Here is a 16,121-nt window from a genome sequence, read left to right on the forward strand (position 1 = left end):
ATGACAGGTCCACCAATGTGTTAATGATGTGAGAGTGTGCGAGTCTCAGTTAACCACACATTTGGAGAACAACACAGAAATAGAAATACAGAAACAATAATTAGGTTATAATAAATAAGTGAGATTTTTATATTCATCTTTAATGGAAAAATGGAAAAACACATTGCCTGTGAATATATAAATAAATACCTGTGTGCACATTACAGAACATACATGATTTGGAAATGTGTTTTTTCCATTAAATGTGAATCTAAAAATCTCACCATAAAAGCCTATATGAATACGTTTTTACGACAGCCATGATCTCACTCTCTCTCTCCCCACAGAGATGGAGGGATGAGGTCATAGCAGACACCAACAGCCACCCCCAACCAGCGTCGGCACACATCTTCCGCTCACTTTTCTAAATTGCCCCTATCAATCGGGGACATGTTAGAGAGGAAGGGCCTCCCGGGACAAAGAAAAGACCAGGAGAAGCCAGAACAGAGATGGAAATTGCCCTTTTCTAAAGAGAGAGGAAAGGAGAGAGCAAAATGGAGAATATATCTCTGTTAAAAATGTAATGGATTTATGGTTTTAAATGAAAATTAAACAAAAAAAGACATGTTATCATTTTTTCCTCAGATGTGCAGTATATATGAACACATAAAGCATATTTGCAGTCTACATATGCGTATATAGTTTATTTAATGTGTAAGGTAATGGTTTAACTGCTCAAAATGCTTTTCAGATTATGCCAGGCTTCCTAAATCTGAATTTGATAATGGCTTGTCCCATTTTGATCTTTACTCTGTGAAGCCAGATGTGGAGTCAGTTAAAATAAATGCTTGGTTTTCCCGCCCCCTTGTGGTTACTTAGGTGCATTGCTGCAGAACATTTTTATTCTTCTCACAAAACCGTTACTTTTATTTTGTATATCAAAACGCTTTTTTATTTTTAATTTTTTATTTTTATTTTAAACTTTCTGAATTAATTGAAGAATATCAACGATACCCGCCGTCCACAGGAACTGGTCACTATAGGCTTCTAAAACTATTGCTGATTGGCTTGAAATGTATTTTAATCATTTAAAATTTGGACTACTAGCTCAGCTGCTGTCTTTTATCGTTTTATCAGAGTCCGCGTCTTATTTTCTTATGTAAGAAAGAGGCGCGACTCTTCACGCGCACATGTATGGACATGCGGTGCTCACACCTGCCAATCAACCACTCTACTGCCCGCCCCCGTAGCTGATTGGACAGATTTTGTGTCCAGTCAGGCAGATTCAACCGACATGTGTGTTTTTTGCGAATGACGTCATTATCGGACAGGGCATCCCATGCTGGGCATCTCACACTGTACAGCAGATCTCAGGAAAGCAAAGAATAACATCCACAAGCATTTAACGTAAGTATTTCTTTATCGTATTTTGTTCGCGAACCGTTTTATATAAACATCGCTTTTATATGCTTTACAATGTTGTGTTTCCTACAAACATGTGGATAGATGTTTGTAATTCAACACATGAGAGAAATAATTGTTCTTTTTAAAGTCTATTATGAAACATAATGAACTACGATGTAGAGATGTTATTGCTGTCATGTCATCCGTTTTGATGTAATAATTTAATTTCTTTTTAACCGCAGACGTTATTGATCGATCTGTAATGGGTATTAATTCAAATGATCATATCTTGATTGTGGAAGGGAAGTAGGCCTATATAAATCAATTTCTCAATTAATTTTGTGGTTTGTTTTATTCTTTATAGTTCATGCACTAGGCCAAGATGAAAACGTTAAAGGCAAAGTTTAAGAAGACAGAGGTAAGATCCAGACATATTGAGTATATGTTAATTGTAACTTGAACATGTTTGAGAAATAATCAGAAACATAATGCTCGACCAGACTGTTTCATCAGTGTTCAATCAATACTGTGACATATGATTTTTCTTGATACTTGTTGAGTTATGTGGAGTGTATGACGTGGCACATGCAAATGTGTTTGACCAGTAGAGGATCAGACCAGCCTGCAGATGAGAGCTGTAACCAGAGATCTCCAAAAGTGTTCAATTATTGAAATGCACTCATTCACACACATGCTGGCAGACCCAATGTATGGTGTATACTGTGTTTCTGCATTGTTTCTGAGGTTTCGGTCAGAAGTAGCTTTAATTCAAAATGGTAAAGTTTTATTATAGCACAACATCATCATTTTTAAAGGGAAAGTTGAGACATAAATGAAAATTCTTTCATCATTTACTTACTCTCATGTCATTCCAAACCTGTATGAGTTTCTTTCTGCTCCAGAACACAAATGAAGATATTTGGAAGAATGTTGGTAACCAAACAACATTGGCCCCCATTGACTTCCATTGGCACGCTTGACATTTCTCAAAATATCTTTTTTTCATAGAGTCATAGGGTTTTGGATGACGTGAGGGTAAATAAACCATGACAGAATTGAGATTTTTTGGGGTGTAAAGTGAATTATCAGTCCTTGCATTCTCTGGAAATCCCGAAATCATAGACTTAAACCATGATCCTGGTGTTGTCAATGTTCTGAGTTGTGTCAGTTTGCGTGTTTGCCCCCAGCTAAGGTGCTGTGTGTCAGATTTGAGGTTATGTTGGGATGAACAGATAGATGACCCACTGTAGGGGAGAGAAAGTGGGCTGATTGTTTCATCTCATCTTTCCTTGAACCCTCTCGTGTGGGTCAGATGTCCAATGATACTGTCACTGCCGATGGTGGGGGGTCTGATGAAGTCATTGATGGATCTGTCAGATAAAGTTCACAAAGTTGAGTGGATACATAGACACACCAAAGACAAATTACAACCCAAAACCAAATCAACAATAGTAAAGTTGCACTGTTATTCTAGAAACAATTTTATTGGACGGACAAACTTATGCATGTGTCACAAAGTGCAAGATGAGTCATCAAGATTTTTGGTATGTTTTTCTGGAAGAGAAAGATTTTTTTAAATGCCTAAAACATACAAATTTGGCTTATAGATATAGAAATTTATCTTAAAATCCACAAAATTGGTTGTAAGGTGCATTTTTTTACTTTACAGCATCTACAGTACCTCATAAGCAGCAGATATGAATCCAGAATAAATAAGAAGAAAGCTGTACTCTAATGTGCGTAAGACCACAAACCACTGGGAGGGGTTGCAGTACCCAAACTGTTTATTTTCCATTCAGTCTGACTGCTGACTGTGCAGTTCCTCATTGTGTCTGCTGATTTCTATTATGCTAATACAGAGGCTTCTGGCATTGAAGAGCGATCGGCTTAAGTTGTGACACATAGAGACTGAAAAGAACTGTGAAATACATGGATATGGTTGAGCTGTGAGGAAACTGTGAGATGGAGTTAAAGTAAAAGGGACACTGGGTCCGGTAGGTTTGTGTGTGTGTGCCAGCCGGAGACTGCAGTGTGGTGTATATCACTGCAGAAAGCAAACCGGATAGCAAGAGTCTCTCTCGTAAAAGCTGCGTTTGCCGGACAGATTTTGGGATTCGGGTTTATATTCACAGTGACATTTAAATGTTTATCTGTATTGGCGTTTAGGCCTTCTGAAAATGACCCTGTCATGCCTTAACCTTGAATGACTGTGTGATAGTTCTTGTATGATAGCTTGAAACAGAAACAAGATTTTTAACTTTTTGAGCTGTTTTTGGGATGTCTGGTAATGTGGTTGGCTGGTGAAAAGTAGCAGAGGTTTTGTATGTCCTCTGAGCTCTATGGATCCTCATGTCGTCTTCAGTCCGATGAAACACTTCTGCATGTGTTATGGCTTCATTCCGGTATGTACAGTATATTTTCAAAGTATATTATTTTGGGGTTAAAGGTAAACCTTTCAATTTTTTTCAATATATTATCTATAATAAATATTGTGGTTCGTGTATAGTTATTTAGTTGTTTGATAATATTTTCATTGATTTGGTTAGAGGGCTTAAACATAATCATATTTTTATTTATACTGTATATACAAAATATTTGTATTTAATTAAGGGGGCTTTTAAGTTATTTAATTATAAATTAACAAATAAATTAAAATATACACGAATTATACATTATATTATATATATTATATTGCTTTAGTATCTTAAAGCCTTTTACGCTGTTTAATTCCCTTGTGCAATTTTTTCACACTTTTGTTTTTAAAGGCGTAGTTCACCTTTAAAATGAAAATTCTGTCATCATTTACACGCCCTCCTGTCATTTCAAACCTGTATGACTTTCTTTCTTCTGCAGAACACAAAAGAAAATATTTTGAAAAATGTTGGTAACAGAACAGCACAGCCCCCCATTCACTTCTACAGCAACCAGTGCAAGTCAATGACGGGGCGTTAACGACATTCTTCAAAATATCTTCTTTTGTGTTCTGCGGAAGAATGAAAGTCAAAAAAAGGTTTGAAATGACAAGAGGGCGAGTAAATGATGACAGAATTTTCATTTTAAAGGTGAACTACTCCTTTAAATGTTCGGTATAAAAAATGATGTCTATACTGCATATACGTAAATTCAGCTTTTTTAATTGATAAGAATTTAGAAGCCGTTAGGAAAAGTGTGGTTGGTTTGTTCCTGTATGTTTTTAGAGTCAAGACTGGAGTAAAACTGATGACAGACTGCTGCAGGCGGTGGAACAGAACGACCCAGAGAAAGTGGCAATGCTGCTGGTTAAGAAAGGCCTCTGCCCTTCAAAACTAGACGTGGAAGGCAAGTCAGCGTGAGTAGACCTTTGGTTTGATGTTGTTAAGACATTTACAGTATGTGTCAAACAAAATGCATGTAGCATGAAGGATGTGACGCTACCTCATTCACAGCTTCCATCTTTGTGCATCCCGAGGTCGACTCGATTGTCTGGAAGTGATATTGTCCCATGGGGTGGACATCAATGTAACAGACGGCACAGGTAAGTTTAATTCTTAGTTTTCTCAATTTAATTTGACACAATTTTAAAAGTGTTCACAAGCTTCAGAATATATCCAGGGAACATAGCAAGGAAAGTAAAACTGAACATATCGATTTTTCACTTTCTGTAGGGTTTAATGCTCTTCATCTTGCTGCTAAGAATGGACAGCCTGATTGTTTAAAGAGGCTTCTGCAGGTAACAGTCATGAACTTGTATATCTGAATGATTATTAAAGTGCTAAACACTTTATCTGACACTGTTAGTATAGAGAGAATTGTATATGTGTAGAAAATGTCATTTAGCAGACACTCTTAACCAAAGCATTTAAGGTTTACATATGGTCAATATGTGCATGAGTGGGAATCAAACCCTTGACCCTGAGCTCCTGTCTAATGTTCTACCTACTAAACTACAACCATAGTATATTTAGTGGTCCCCCTAAATAGTTTTAATGGTAAATTGTACCTAAACATTGAAATGTTGTATTAATTGTATTAGTGTTGCTTTATTATCTTACGTTTTATACCTCTAACTGTAGGAGAGGATGCTTGTCGACTCCACAGACAGTTTTGGGAGGACTTCCTTACACCATGCTGGTAACTTATTCCACAAGCCGCTGGCCATAGATATAACAAAACTAATATACGATGGCAATGATTTGTTATTTTAATCTGTATTTATTCGTCCGTGGACAGCTGTAAGCGGCTGCTTGTCCTGCAGTGAGATTCTGTGGGACTTCAAGGCCAACCTTGATGCTCAAGATGGTGTAAGCTTATTTAAACACAAGACAACTTGCATTTACATATATGCATTTCACATCTGGTCAATTTATCAGCATTCAAGTGTTCTCGGGTATTCAAACCGATCTATAGATTATTGTATTTAAGGTAGTAAGAAATGTATGTCAGAATGTTAAAGAGAGGATGTTGAAAGTCTAGTTATACAGTTTCTAGCTTCCTTTTTGTCTCTCAGGATGGGTCAACTCCTTTAATCTTAGGAGCCCAGATGAGCAGAATGGAGCTGTGTGCGTTCCTTCTGGAACGAGGAGCCAATCCTAATATACAAGACAACCAGGGCAGGTGCATACGCTCTTATCTGCTGGCAAAATGAATGTACACAAGGTCTAAATTTAACGTTTTCCACATACTACGCAATTGAGAATAAATAACTCTTTGAGTAGTTATACATTTGTTTGATTCACAACATAATACGTGGTATAAATCACCAAAAAGCGATTATTAAACCATAAAAGTTAATTAATTAAAAGTTAAAATTAAACAAATGCAAACGAAACTTTCTCCTGATAACGTTTTATGTGTTGTGAGGTAGAACGGCTCTGATGTTGGCCTGCGAGAGTGACAGCATGGAGACCGTAGAGGTGTTACTAAAGGGCGGAGCCAACCCTCACCTAACCGACGCCCTGGGGCACAACTCCGCCCACTACAGCATTTCTGCCGGCAACCACAACATAACCCAGCTTTTGCAAAACGGAGGATGCGGAGCCACAGGTAACCATAAACACACAAAACACCATGTGCTCCAGCATGTATTCCTCACCTTTAAATCCTTTAGGGAGAAACTGGCCATCTGGAGCCGGGCGGGTTTCCTTGCCCTGTTCCTCTGAAGTTTGGGCCCCTGCTCCATTTGGATACGCTTGTAACCTGAGAGGAGAGACTGAAAAGCAGATGTTACGCTGGCTCGACGGATAAGAACAGAGACGTTTGCTAACTCGAGTTACAAAGCTACATCGGACTGATGGGAAACATATGTTGGAGTGTAAAGGAATACCAATGCTTATAAAGAGTACTTGTGGTCGCACCACCTTACAGTGATAAATTGTTCCCTGACTGCTTTTACGTTGCGATTTTGTAACTAAAATGGTGCGCATGTGGTGCGACATGAAGATTGTATGTAGTTCTGGGTTTGAACTTGGTTTGCGTGTGGTGATGTCTTGTGTTTGGGTCTCATCACGCTGCTGTCTGTTTCTTATTTTTATTCCATGCTTTCAAAGCTGCTGAGGGTTCAAATGAGGAGGTGATCGATACTAATGTGTCCTTAAATGATTCAGGGTCTCCCAAAACATATTTTGCTATAAAATACACATTTCTCACAATTTGTGCCAGTTTGTAATTTCCTGATTTAGCTAATAATAGGTTCATTTCAATCTAAATAATTCCAAACTAACCTGCTGAAACCCCGCCCACCCCAGCATGCTCCTCCCGCTCCTCCCTCTGCTGGCGGGACCACACCCCGCAAGAGGAGAGCCCCGCCTCCTCCTAAATCTCCTGCTCAGGTACAATATGGGATTTAAGGATCCCATGTTTATAGTTCATTCATACGCATGGCTTTTTAGAAGAGTAAATAGGTAATTCTGCGACTCTGCAGGGCACGCCTCCTTCCTCAAATACCCCTGCTTCCGCCCAACCTGAGCCGCAGAGCCCTTCTCCCGCCCCCCGGACCCAGCTGACCTCATCTGAAAATGCTGTGAGTGTTGGAATCCGATTGGCTGATACGATGCTTACATAATATGCAGCTTCATCATTAAAGGGATGTTCAACCAATAGTGAAAATTTGGTCATGGTTTACTCACTCTTGTGTTCTTCCAAACCAGTAGTATTTTTTGTCAGTGGAACGCCAAAGATGCTTTAAAGTAACATAAAGTGGTTCACACGTTGACGTCCACTTTTGAATATGGCATGCTAAAAGATACACAAGAACCAATGTGTTTAATATCATTGACATCATCAAACCTCACACAAATATATTTAATGTACGTGAACGCATGAACATTCACATGTTCACTGAACATTTGTTCAGTCATACAGTTATATAATTACATGCAGAGCGAGTAAATGATGCCAGACTGACGAATTTTTACTTTTTGAGTCAACTAACTTTTTAAAGATCTGCATTTTTCATTTTCTGTTTAGGCACATTCAGTGACATACTTATTTAGAAAAAAATATTCATAAATTATTAGACAAAATGTAATTCTGACATGCCAAATACTTTCTATTCGGGTTAAATCTATATTATTTTCTTATTTTTACAGTAAGATACATTTTTTGACATTTGAAATTGTTTTGATATTTTAATATAAGTAAATGTATCCTATGGTGTGTCAGCAAATCTCTCTTATGATTTTTTATATTATAAATATACAGTACATATTAATAATATTAAATAATATATTATTGATAATATTAAATAATATATTATTAATAGGTTGTTTTCGCATTTTTTGCCATGACACACTATAGGACATTATTATTATTATTTGTATTTTCTGCCTTTACTTTGCTTCCCTGTATTTACTGTAAAGCTGTATTGATACAATCCAATACTGTAAAAAGTGCTATATAAATAAATTAGAACTTAAAAATATCGAATCATTTTTGTTAGATTACATGAAAACAATATATGACTATGCTATGTGAATTGTGCTTATAAGGTGGAGGATGAAGAGGTATTTGAAGAGATTCGTAAGCTCCGATTGGAAAGAGGTCGTCTGCTGCAGAAAATTAAAACCCTAGAGCAACAGCAACACAGCGCCACTACTGCCCTAGAAGAGGTACTGCACTTTTTCTTTTTAAAGTATTCTGTAGATTAAAACGTCATAGTACCACATGTCTACATTCACTATAAACTTGGACATAAAATCCAGCTTTTCATCTCAATATTGTGTTTCTGGGTCTCAGCTCAACTCTCTGAGGGAAAGACTGAGTGAAGCTGAGGCAGAACGTGATCGACTTCTGGCGGAGCTGGAGGAGTTAAAAGCGGCTCGAGCGAGTGGTGTGGCCTGTGAATCAGAGGATGGAGAGGACCTGGATGACATGTTGGATTTCCCAGGTGAGCTGACTGTCTCCTACATTGAAAGAAAGGAAGAACAGTAAAAAGCGAAATGAAGTGCAACATGATCTCAACAATAAAGGACAGCACCGTGTACCTTTAAGATAAAAGAGAATTGCTTGTGTGTTTGTGATATCAGGAGCTGAGAAGTTGCTGTCTAGGCAGTCACGAGGCCTGAATGCTGATTCGTCGGATGAAAAAGACGAGGGCGTGTCTCAGGGGAATCCCGCCTCTGTAGAGCAGCTCTGCAGAAAAGTAGAGGAACTGACCTCACAGAACGCCGACCTGGTTTTAAAAGTGCAGGTGCAATCACTCTCCGTCAAACGCTCACGGACACACAGACAGACCATGCAGACAAAGCACCAAATCACACATAGAGAACGCTGACCTGATTGTCTGTTTAGATATTTTTCAGCAGCTAGATGTGCTGTGAAGATGTGCAAGATAAATACAGACACACATGCACCACAGACTGGGTCTGAACTGTCTCTAAATAGCCACAGCTGCTATCGAGGTTTTTAGGCGTGAAAACACAAACAAACGCGCTTGTTCAACCTGACATTTTTGAATATATTTTGTTTACTCTTCCCTTTTTTGTCTGGTGAACAATTAAACATAAAAATTATTTGATAAGGAACTTATTTGGGGGTTAAAATATCACGTAGATTCGGTCCGGCAAGCACCTAGCATCCATAGATATATAAAAATAGATGCCTCATTATTGGAAAACTCGATCTTAGTGACATCAGCAAATGACATGTTAACCGTTCCAATATGGCAGACGTGTCAACGTGGCATCTACGTATACATATCTATGCTAGCATCACCCTGACAACCTTCCAGTACACCTTAGCAACCACATAGCAACACACTAAAAACCATTTAAAAAATGTTGACAACTGCAAAACCCTGCCCTGGCAACCAACCACAACATATCAGCGACAGCGACGTGTTTCACATTCTTCAGAAAACAACTGCACTGCACATTAAAGCTCATGTTGCACTCAAGCGATGGCAGAAATATTTATAATTTAATATGTCATGGTTTAAATATACAGAGCACTTATTTATGGTGCTAGGGCACAGCTGATATTATATTAACACTAATAAGAACAGCGAGATATTGTATTAGTATATAATAGTAAAAATAGCATGACATCTATGCTATGATGAAAGCATCAGTGTTCTTGCATCAAGGTGGTATTATTTTCCAATGCAAATGATCTTTGCTACAAATTTACCACATATTAACCAGATTTCTCATAAATGAATAGCTTTTGCAAGATTCCACGGTTGGCGAGTTAAATAAACAGATCAAAGAGCTCTAAGAGAACATTGACTCTGACACTGTATGCCAACTACATGTGCTGTTTTCAAAAGCCAAGAAACTGCTTGAATAAAGAAAATGTATGTTGTGGTCTGCAGATGCTAGAGATGTTTGAGAAGGATGACACAGACATGCAGAGCTCGGGTCCAGACTTTGTTCCCACGGCACAGTACGAGTCTATGAGAAAAGAGTTTGAGGAATTGCAAGAGAAATTCTCCAAAGTCCAGACTGCTACCGAGGCCTCCAGCATCGCAGAGGACCCTGGGTAATGTAGTTCAAATGTTGTTGTTTTTTAGAGTTTAGACATTTTAAACAAAAAGATCGAGTGTGTATTATATATACATTTATATTTATTTATTTAGCAGACTCTTTTATGCAAAGCGAGTTGTACATACAGTATATAAATGAGACATCTATTCGTTTTTTATCTGTTCACTTTTGCTCAATTGCAAAATTCAGCGGCAACTTGTATTCGATTGAAATGCTTCATTTCCTTCTCAGATCTGATGAGAAGCAACAGGAGGAAGAAAAAGCGGAGGAACATCAAAAACCAAGAGATCTAAAGGAACAGCTGGCTAAAGCCCAGGCCGAGTTAGAAGAGCTCAAAGAACAGATGCGACTTGGGGTCTACTCTGTGGAGGAGGCAGCGAAGCCTGATGAAAGTTCTGAGGCCTCGAAAGAAAGGGAAACCTCAGAGACCCAACAGCTGAGCGCGAGGGTCCAGGAGTTGGAGGCGGAGCTAGCCAGCAAACAGACAGAGGGGGAGGGGCCTGGTGAAGGCGACAACGACACAATCCGACAGCTGAAGCAGAGGGTGGGGGAACTTGAGGCAACCCTGCAGGACAAGGAGACAGGAGAGAAAGAGAAGGAGAAGACTGTTGCTAGACTTCAGGAACGTGTGAGGGAGCTTGAGGAAGCCCTGGAGCAAGGCAAGGTGGCAGGGCATCGGGAGGACGAGGGGGCGCCGGTGAACGGGCTGCAGGCACGTGTGGAGGAACTTGAGCGGGAGTTAAAAGAGAGTGTACCACGAGGGAAGCTCGAGGAGGTTCAGGTCAATTTAAGCCTTCAGCTTAACCAGCTGGCTCGAGAACGGGCCGAAGTGTCAACGAGACTCAACCAGGCCTTGTTGGAGCTGGAGAGGCTCCGTCCACCTTCCGGAGAGTATGAAGATGACGACGAGCCTTCGGAGAGCTCGGAGGTTTCCGTTGCATCCGGTTAGTACACCTCTGACATTCATAGAAATATAAATTCTCGCTTTTAAAAATAACACATTTTCAACCTGTTAGATATGTTGCCGGGCAGTCGGACCATAGCGACGATACAGGAGGAGCTGGAGGTTGCAAGGCAAGAGGCAGCACAAGCTCTGGACAGCCTGTGTGCGGAGAGAGAGAGCAGAGCTCAGGACACACTACAGCTCAGGGATGCAGTACCGCTGGCAAAACACCAGGAGGCGCTGACTGCTGTAGCACAGCAGCTCGCTCAAACAGAAAAAGAGCTCCAGACAGAAAGGGCCCAACGTGAGCACGCTCAAGCCGAGCTGGCCAGACTAGAATCTGAGCTGCAGGTGGCGCAAAAGGAGTCAGTAAGCAGGGAAGAGCACGAGAGAGTAAAGGTGAGTGAGATGAGTGATAATAATTTCAGAGAATCAAGAATTGATCAAATCGCAAAAAAGGGTCAGTGAGGGAAAGTGAAACAATTGATCTGTGCCAAAAAAACACTTGTTTTTTAACTGATTTACTCAAGTGCAGTATACTTCTGCATACTTCCGTGTCGAGCATGGACTCATGCTCAGAAACTCTCTCACTACAGGCAGAATTGGAGCGCTCTCTAGAGGAAGTTCGGCAGAATGCAGTGACGGCGCAGGATGCTCTGAGCGAGAAAGAGACAGAGTTGAAAGAGTTGCGATCTCGGAAGGCTTTAGAGCAAGGGCTGGTGTCTAAAGAAGACCATGAGGCCCAGAGACTGTCTCTACAAGCCGAAATCAACACCCTGTCAGCCCAGTTAGCTGATCTTACACGCAAACATGAGAAGACTTCTGTTGAGGTGCACCAACATGTGTGTGTGCATACTGATCACTTCTTGATACTAACAGCTGGATTCTATGAAAGCATGCATAATCATTCATGTGACCTCACAAAAAGATGTTTATTCAGGTGTGCTATTAGTGTTCTTTAACTCAAAATGCTTTTAGTTCCATTTATGTTTATCTCAACGTAGTTGTGAACTCAAAGTTTACACTTTAAAGTATACTTAAAAGTACGCCTATAAACTAAAAAGTGGGCTAATTTAGTCCCAAGTAACATTGAAATAGCACACTTACAGGGATGCTAGTACTAGTACTGATTGCATGAAGTGTACTTGAAATATACTTGAACTTTGGTCTATTTTTTAGTATGCTTAATAAAATGAATTCTTGGATTTTTGTAACGGCGAGTTTTCCTTGCTTTGGATTAAGGCAAGTATGCATATGCTTTTTGTTGAGGAATATTTGAATGTTACACAGGATTTGTAACTTTTTATAGAAAAGTTTTTGGGTGACCTGTTCCTCTAAATTGCTTCCAAATGATTGACTTTCTCACATTAAAGAATTTTTATGTGCCTCTCTCCGCAGGTGTTCCAGGTGCAGCGTGATGCTTTGTTTAATAAAAGCGAGCGTCAGGTGGCCGAGGCTGAGCTGGAGGCAGTTAAGAAACAGCTGGCTGATCTGCAGGCTGAATCCACCCACATCCAACAGCTACACCAGGACATCCAGCACTCGCAAGGGCTCATCAAAGAGAAGGACCGCAAGGTGAGGAGGAATTCAAGTCTAGATCATTATTCTTACCGTTGATTTTGATTGTCCAGGTGTGAAATGCATAATGGAAGGACCCTCTAGAGGTTTCTTGTTCTTTACAGATCACAGAGTTGTCCAAGGAGGTGTTTCGTCTGAAGGAGGCGTTGGGTGCTCTAACTCCTCCACTGGGCCGTTCTCCCTCACCACCAACCTCAGGAGGAATACCTGGACAACAGCTGGCACTTCAGAACCGTGTGAATGCACTTACACAGCAGCTCCAGGTGATCACTGCTTTCAGTTCATAGCAAAATATACTAGCTGACATTCTTTGTCTTATACTCTGGCTGCAAATGATATATCACATAAACCATAAAGATTAAAGATGTACATCATAATTTCATATTAGTGTGCAGTTAAATGTAATATGAAGCTACATATGATACATATAGTAGATATATAATACGTAATGTATTGCTGCCTTCACGTGCACTCGGAAATTCGTTAATTCCCACTTCAACCCGGAAATAATTTATGGAACGGTTTTCTTTTAATGTTAGCAGATACTTGTAATGTTTTAATGCTACTAAATACTTTTAATGTTACTAAATCCAGACGTTAATTTCAGGTTGAAGTGGGAATTATCGAATTTCTGAGAACACGTGAAGGCAGCATTGTTTAATATATTATATTTATATGCAATCAATATTTAACATGCAGCTAGTGGATATACATACAATATTATATATCGTATAGAGTCTATATTATAGACGTTAATGCGCAAGCGCATGTTCATGGACAGCCCTTAACTTCCGGTACACATTCACAAACAATGTGCCTGTAGATTATTTCCGATAACAAGCAAAAGAAACCGAGAAGACCCGTTACTTGGCTAAACTCGTCTCTCCATATTTTGAATTTAGACTGCGATACCAAGCTCAACCGCTAGATGTCAATGTACCATACGGTTTCTTTAAATGCGACCACACTACAGGACCCATTCAACAAATTGTTTATTTAATACAATTATTATACAGTAAAATAATAATATAAATGAATATTAACATAAGTTAAATTAAATATAAATAGTTATATTATGAGACACTAGCCAAACACAGACTGGAAGTTAACTGCAGTCCCGGCGCTCGCATCCGATGAAACGGTCTATATAGTATATACAGTAATTATCTGTTCATATATCAGCTACAAAATTATCTCTGACAATTGAAATGGACAACTGGGATTTTATTAAAATAATAGTAAAAGTAGTCTTTTTCCTGGTATTTATTTTACTAGCAAATGTGATCTTCATCCATATTTTTGATAAAATGTGCAATTGTGCATCTTTTAAAAAAACTAAAACATGGTAAGTAAAATTCTTTACTTTTGTCTCTTTCAGGAATGGGAACGCAAACACAAAACTGTGGTTTCGATATATCGTTCTCACCTATTAGCGGCTGTACAGGTGAGACTCAAAACCTTCAACTAATTTTACTTTAGACCACTTCGGATGACGTAATCAACGCTAGTTTAACGCTGGTTCAGAACTTCCTCTTTTACTACACAAACGTTTGAACAAAATACAACCCACAAAATAATTATAACCAATTTAAAATGTTACATAAATATCTTTAAGATTTAATTATATATGTAAGATTAAAGGTCCAGTTGAACGGTTTCCACCAATCTCATATTAACCTTGAGTACTTATAGAGTAGTATTGCAAACTTCATATCTTCTTCATATCACATTTATAAAAGATAGATACAGCTGTACGATTATTTCCAAAAACAAACGGCCTCCTGGGGGTGTGCGGGAACTACAGTAAATCGTGTTGTTTACATTATGCACGTATGCGCCGATTGCCAACAAAACACAGACATATGACATAGTTCCACTTACTGAGTGCGGTTCATGTTCGGCATCTTTTAGCGTGGGGACCGCTCCATCTATCAGTTACAAACGATCTGCAAATCCAGCGTTATATCCACCGTTTATATAACACCCATCACTGAAATGCCGTGAAAAAACAAACACACCTCAACTTCTCTCACTATGGCAAGAGTAACGTGCTGCAGCTGCAGGCCCACAGCGCAGCCAATCTTGACGCTGCGTAGCCAATCTTGATGGTAAGCGTCTTCCTATCACTCGTCTATTGATGCGTGGGCTGACTATTTCTTTCGCCTTGCTTTTCCGGGAGAATTGCCCAATAAGGTACTAAGAAAAGTTGTAACGTAACGGTTTTTCATGTTCGACAAAAACTTTCCGAAACCTATACGAACCTTGGGGGAGTGTATCGAGCACAGAAATACTACGTAATACGTCCAACTCGTTTTTTGACAAGTTGACCATGTTAAGCATGAGAAGCCAGCACGTTTAATGTTTAAGAAGTCAGAATGCACGAAACAGCGTTAAATCACCCCTTTAAATAAATAAAAACTGAAACCAGAAGTGCTTCCGGACCAGTGTTTACATCTTGCGAAGGTCTATACTTATCTACAAGAACATATAAAGTGTCATATTCATATTATATGTAATCTGTGTTTATCTCAACAGGGTCGAATGGATGAAGAAGTGCAGGCTCTTTTGCATCAAATCCTTCGTATGACACATAAAAGCCCAAATGAACATACTGTATAAAAAACTGAGACAGTTTAACTGACAGCACTGTGATCCAGGTGTGAATGCGAACTGCCATGCTGGGAGATATAGTTTTGGAAAATGACAGAGATGAATATATTTCCTGTATCTGTGAGGATTTAGGGTTGATCTAAAGGGTGAACTTGAATCATTTTGTACCACTTTTCAATAAACACTGAGAAACAACATCGCTGGTTTGTTCTTTTAAAACTTTGTCAAAAGTCACTTGTGGTGGCGATGACGCTTTCAGCACAGGCTCCGTCAACATCTCATTGTATGTCAAATGTCACAAATGTCTGTGGTTTACAGAATGTTATGAAAAGTTTCCATAGCGCTAAAATGATCTCAATCTGTGACTTCTATTCAAGTCACCTGCTGCCATACCTCTTACCACAAATATGAGCATGTTTGTTAGGAAATTAAAAATAAAAATAATTTACTCACCTTGTGCCGTTAAAAACCTTTATGAGTGCATTTTCTCTGTGAAACAAAAAATATGAATCTTCACATTCAAGTTTTTATATACAGTGACAAAAAATGACCATCAGCCACATAAAGTCTGCAAAATACGTATTCCTTTTCAACCACACCATGTCTGATAATAGACTACAAATTACACATTCACACAGAAAGTGAAT

General features: G+C 39.1%; 1 protein-coding gene across 4 annotated transcripts; it reads left to right on the plus strand.

Moving 5' to 3' along the window:
* The first annotated feature begins 1,217 nt into the window (after nt 1-1,217).
* On the plus strand, nt 1,218-15,905 carry ankrd24 (ankyrin repeat domain 24). 4 transcript variants are annotated; one of them, XM_057325661.1, is made up of 23 exons: nt 1,218-1,386; nt 1,748-1,801; nt 4,581-4,711; nt 4,809-4,897; nt 5,028-5,092; nt 5,436-5,493; nt 5,593-5,663; nt 5,870-5,976; nt 6,227-6,405; nt 6,909-6,931; nt 7,107-7,190; nt 7,283-7,381; nt 8,349-8,468; nt 8,596-8,746; nt 8,886-9,049; nt 10,172-10,338; nt 10,575-11,287; nt 11,360-11,685; nt 11,883-12,128; nt 12,685-12,861; nt 12,969-13,127; nt 14,243-14,308; nt 15,400-15,904. In XM_057325661.1, exons 2-23 carry the CDS (start codon nt 1,766-1,768, stop codon nt 15,481-15,483), a joined length of 3,315 nt encoding a protein of 1,104 aa, XP_057181644.1. In that variant the 5' UTR covers nt 1,218-1,386; nt 1,748-1,765; the 3' UTR covers nt 15,484-15,904. The 4 variants fall into 4 exon arrangements, with proteins under 4 accessions (XP_057181644.1, XP_057181645.1, XP_057181642.1 ...); XM_057325659.1 differs by lacking the exons at nt 1,218-1,386; nt 1,748-1,801 and adding an exon at nt 3,191-3,785 and having other exon boundaries at nt 15,400-15,905; XM_057325660.1 differs by lacking the exons at nt 1,218-1,386; nt 1,748-1,801 and adding an exon at nt 3,192-3,785 and having other exon boundaries at nt 11,883-12,116.
* The last annotated feature ends 216 nt before the right edge of the window (nt 15,906-16,121 follow it).

The sequence above is a fragment of the Triplophysa rosa genome, linkage group LG25 (genome assembly GCF_024868665.1).
Source record: "Triplophysa rosa linkage group LG25, Trosa_1v2, whole genome shotgun sequence".
NCBI classification, from domain to species: Eukaryota; Metazoa; Chordata; class Actinopteri; order Cypriniformes; family Nemacheilidae; genus Triplophysa; species Triplophysa rosa.

What these genes read in the sequence shown, in the direction of transcription:
- ankrd24 (XM_057325659.1), top strand. Translation starts at nt 3,723, where the DNA reads ATGGATCCTCATGTCGTCTTCAGTCCGATGAAACACTTCTGCATGTGT. An exon ending in ATACAAGACAACCAGGGCAG is followed by an intron (nt 5,977 to 6,226) that starts GTGCATACGCTC and finishes GTTGTGAGGTAG; the next exon opens with AACGGCTCTGATGTTGGCCT. An exon ending in ACCTATTAGCGGCTGTACAG is followed by an intron (nt 14,309 to 15,399) that starts GTGAGACTCAAA and finishes TTATCTCAACAG; the next exon opens with GGTCGAATGGATGAAGAAGT.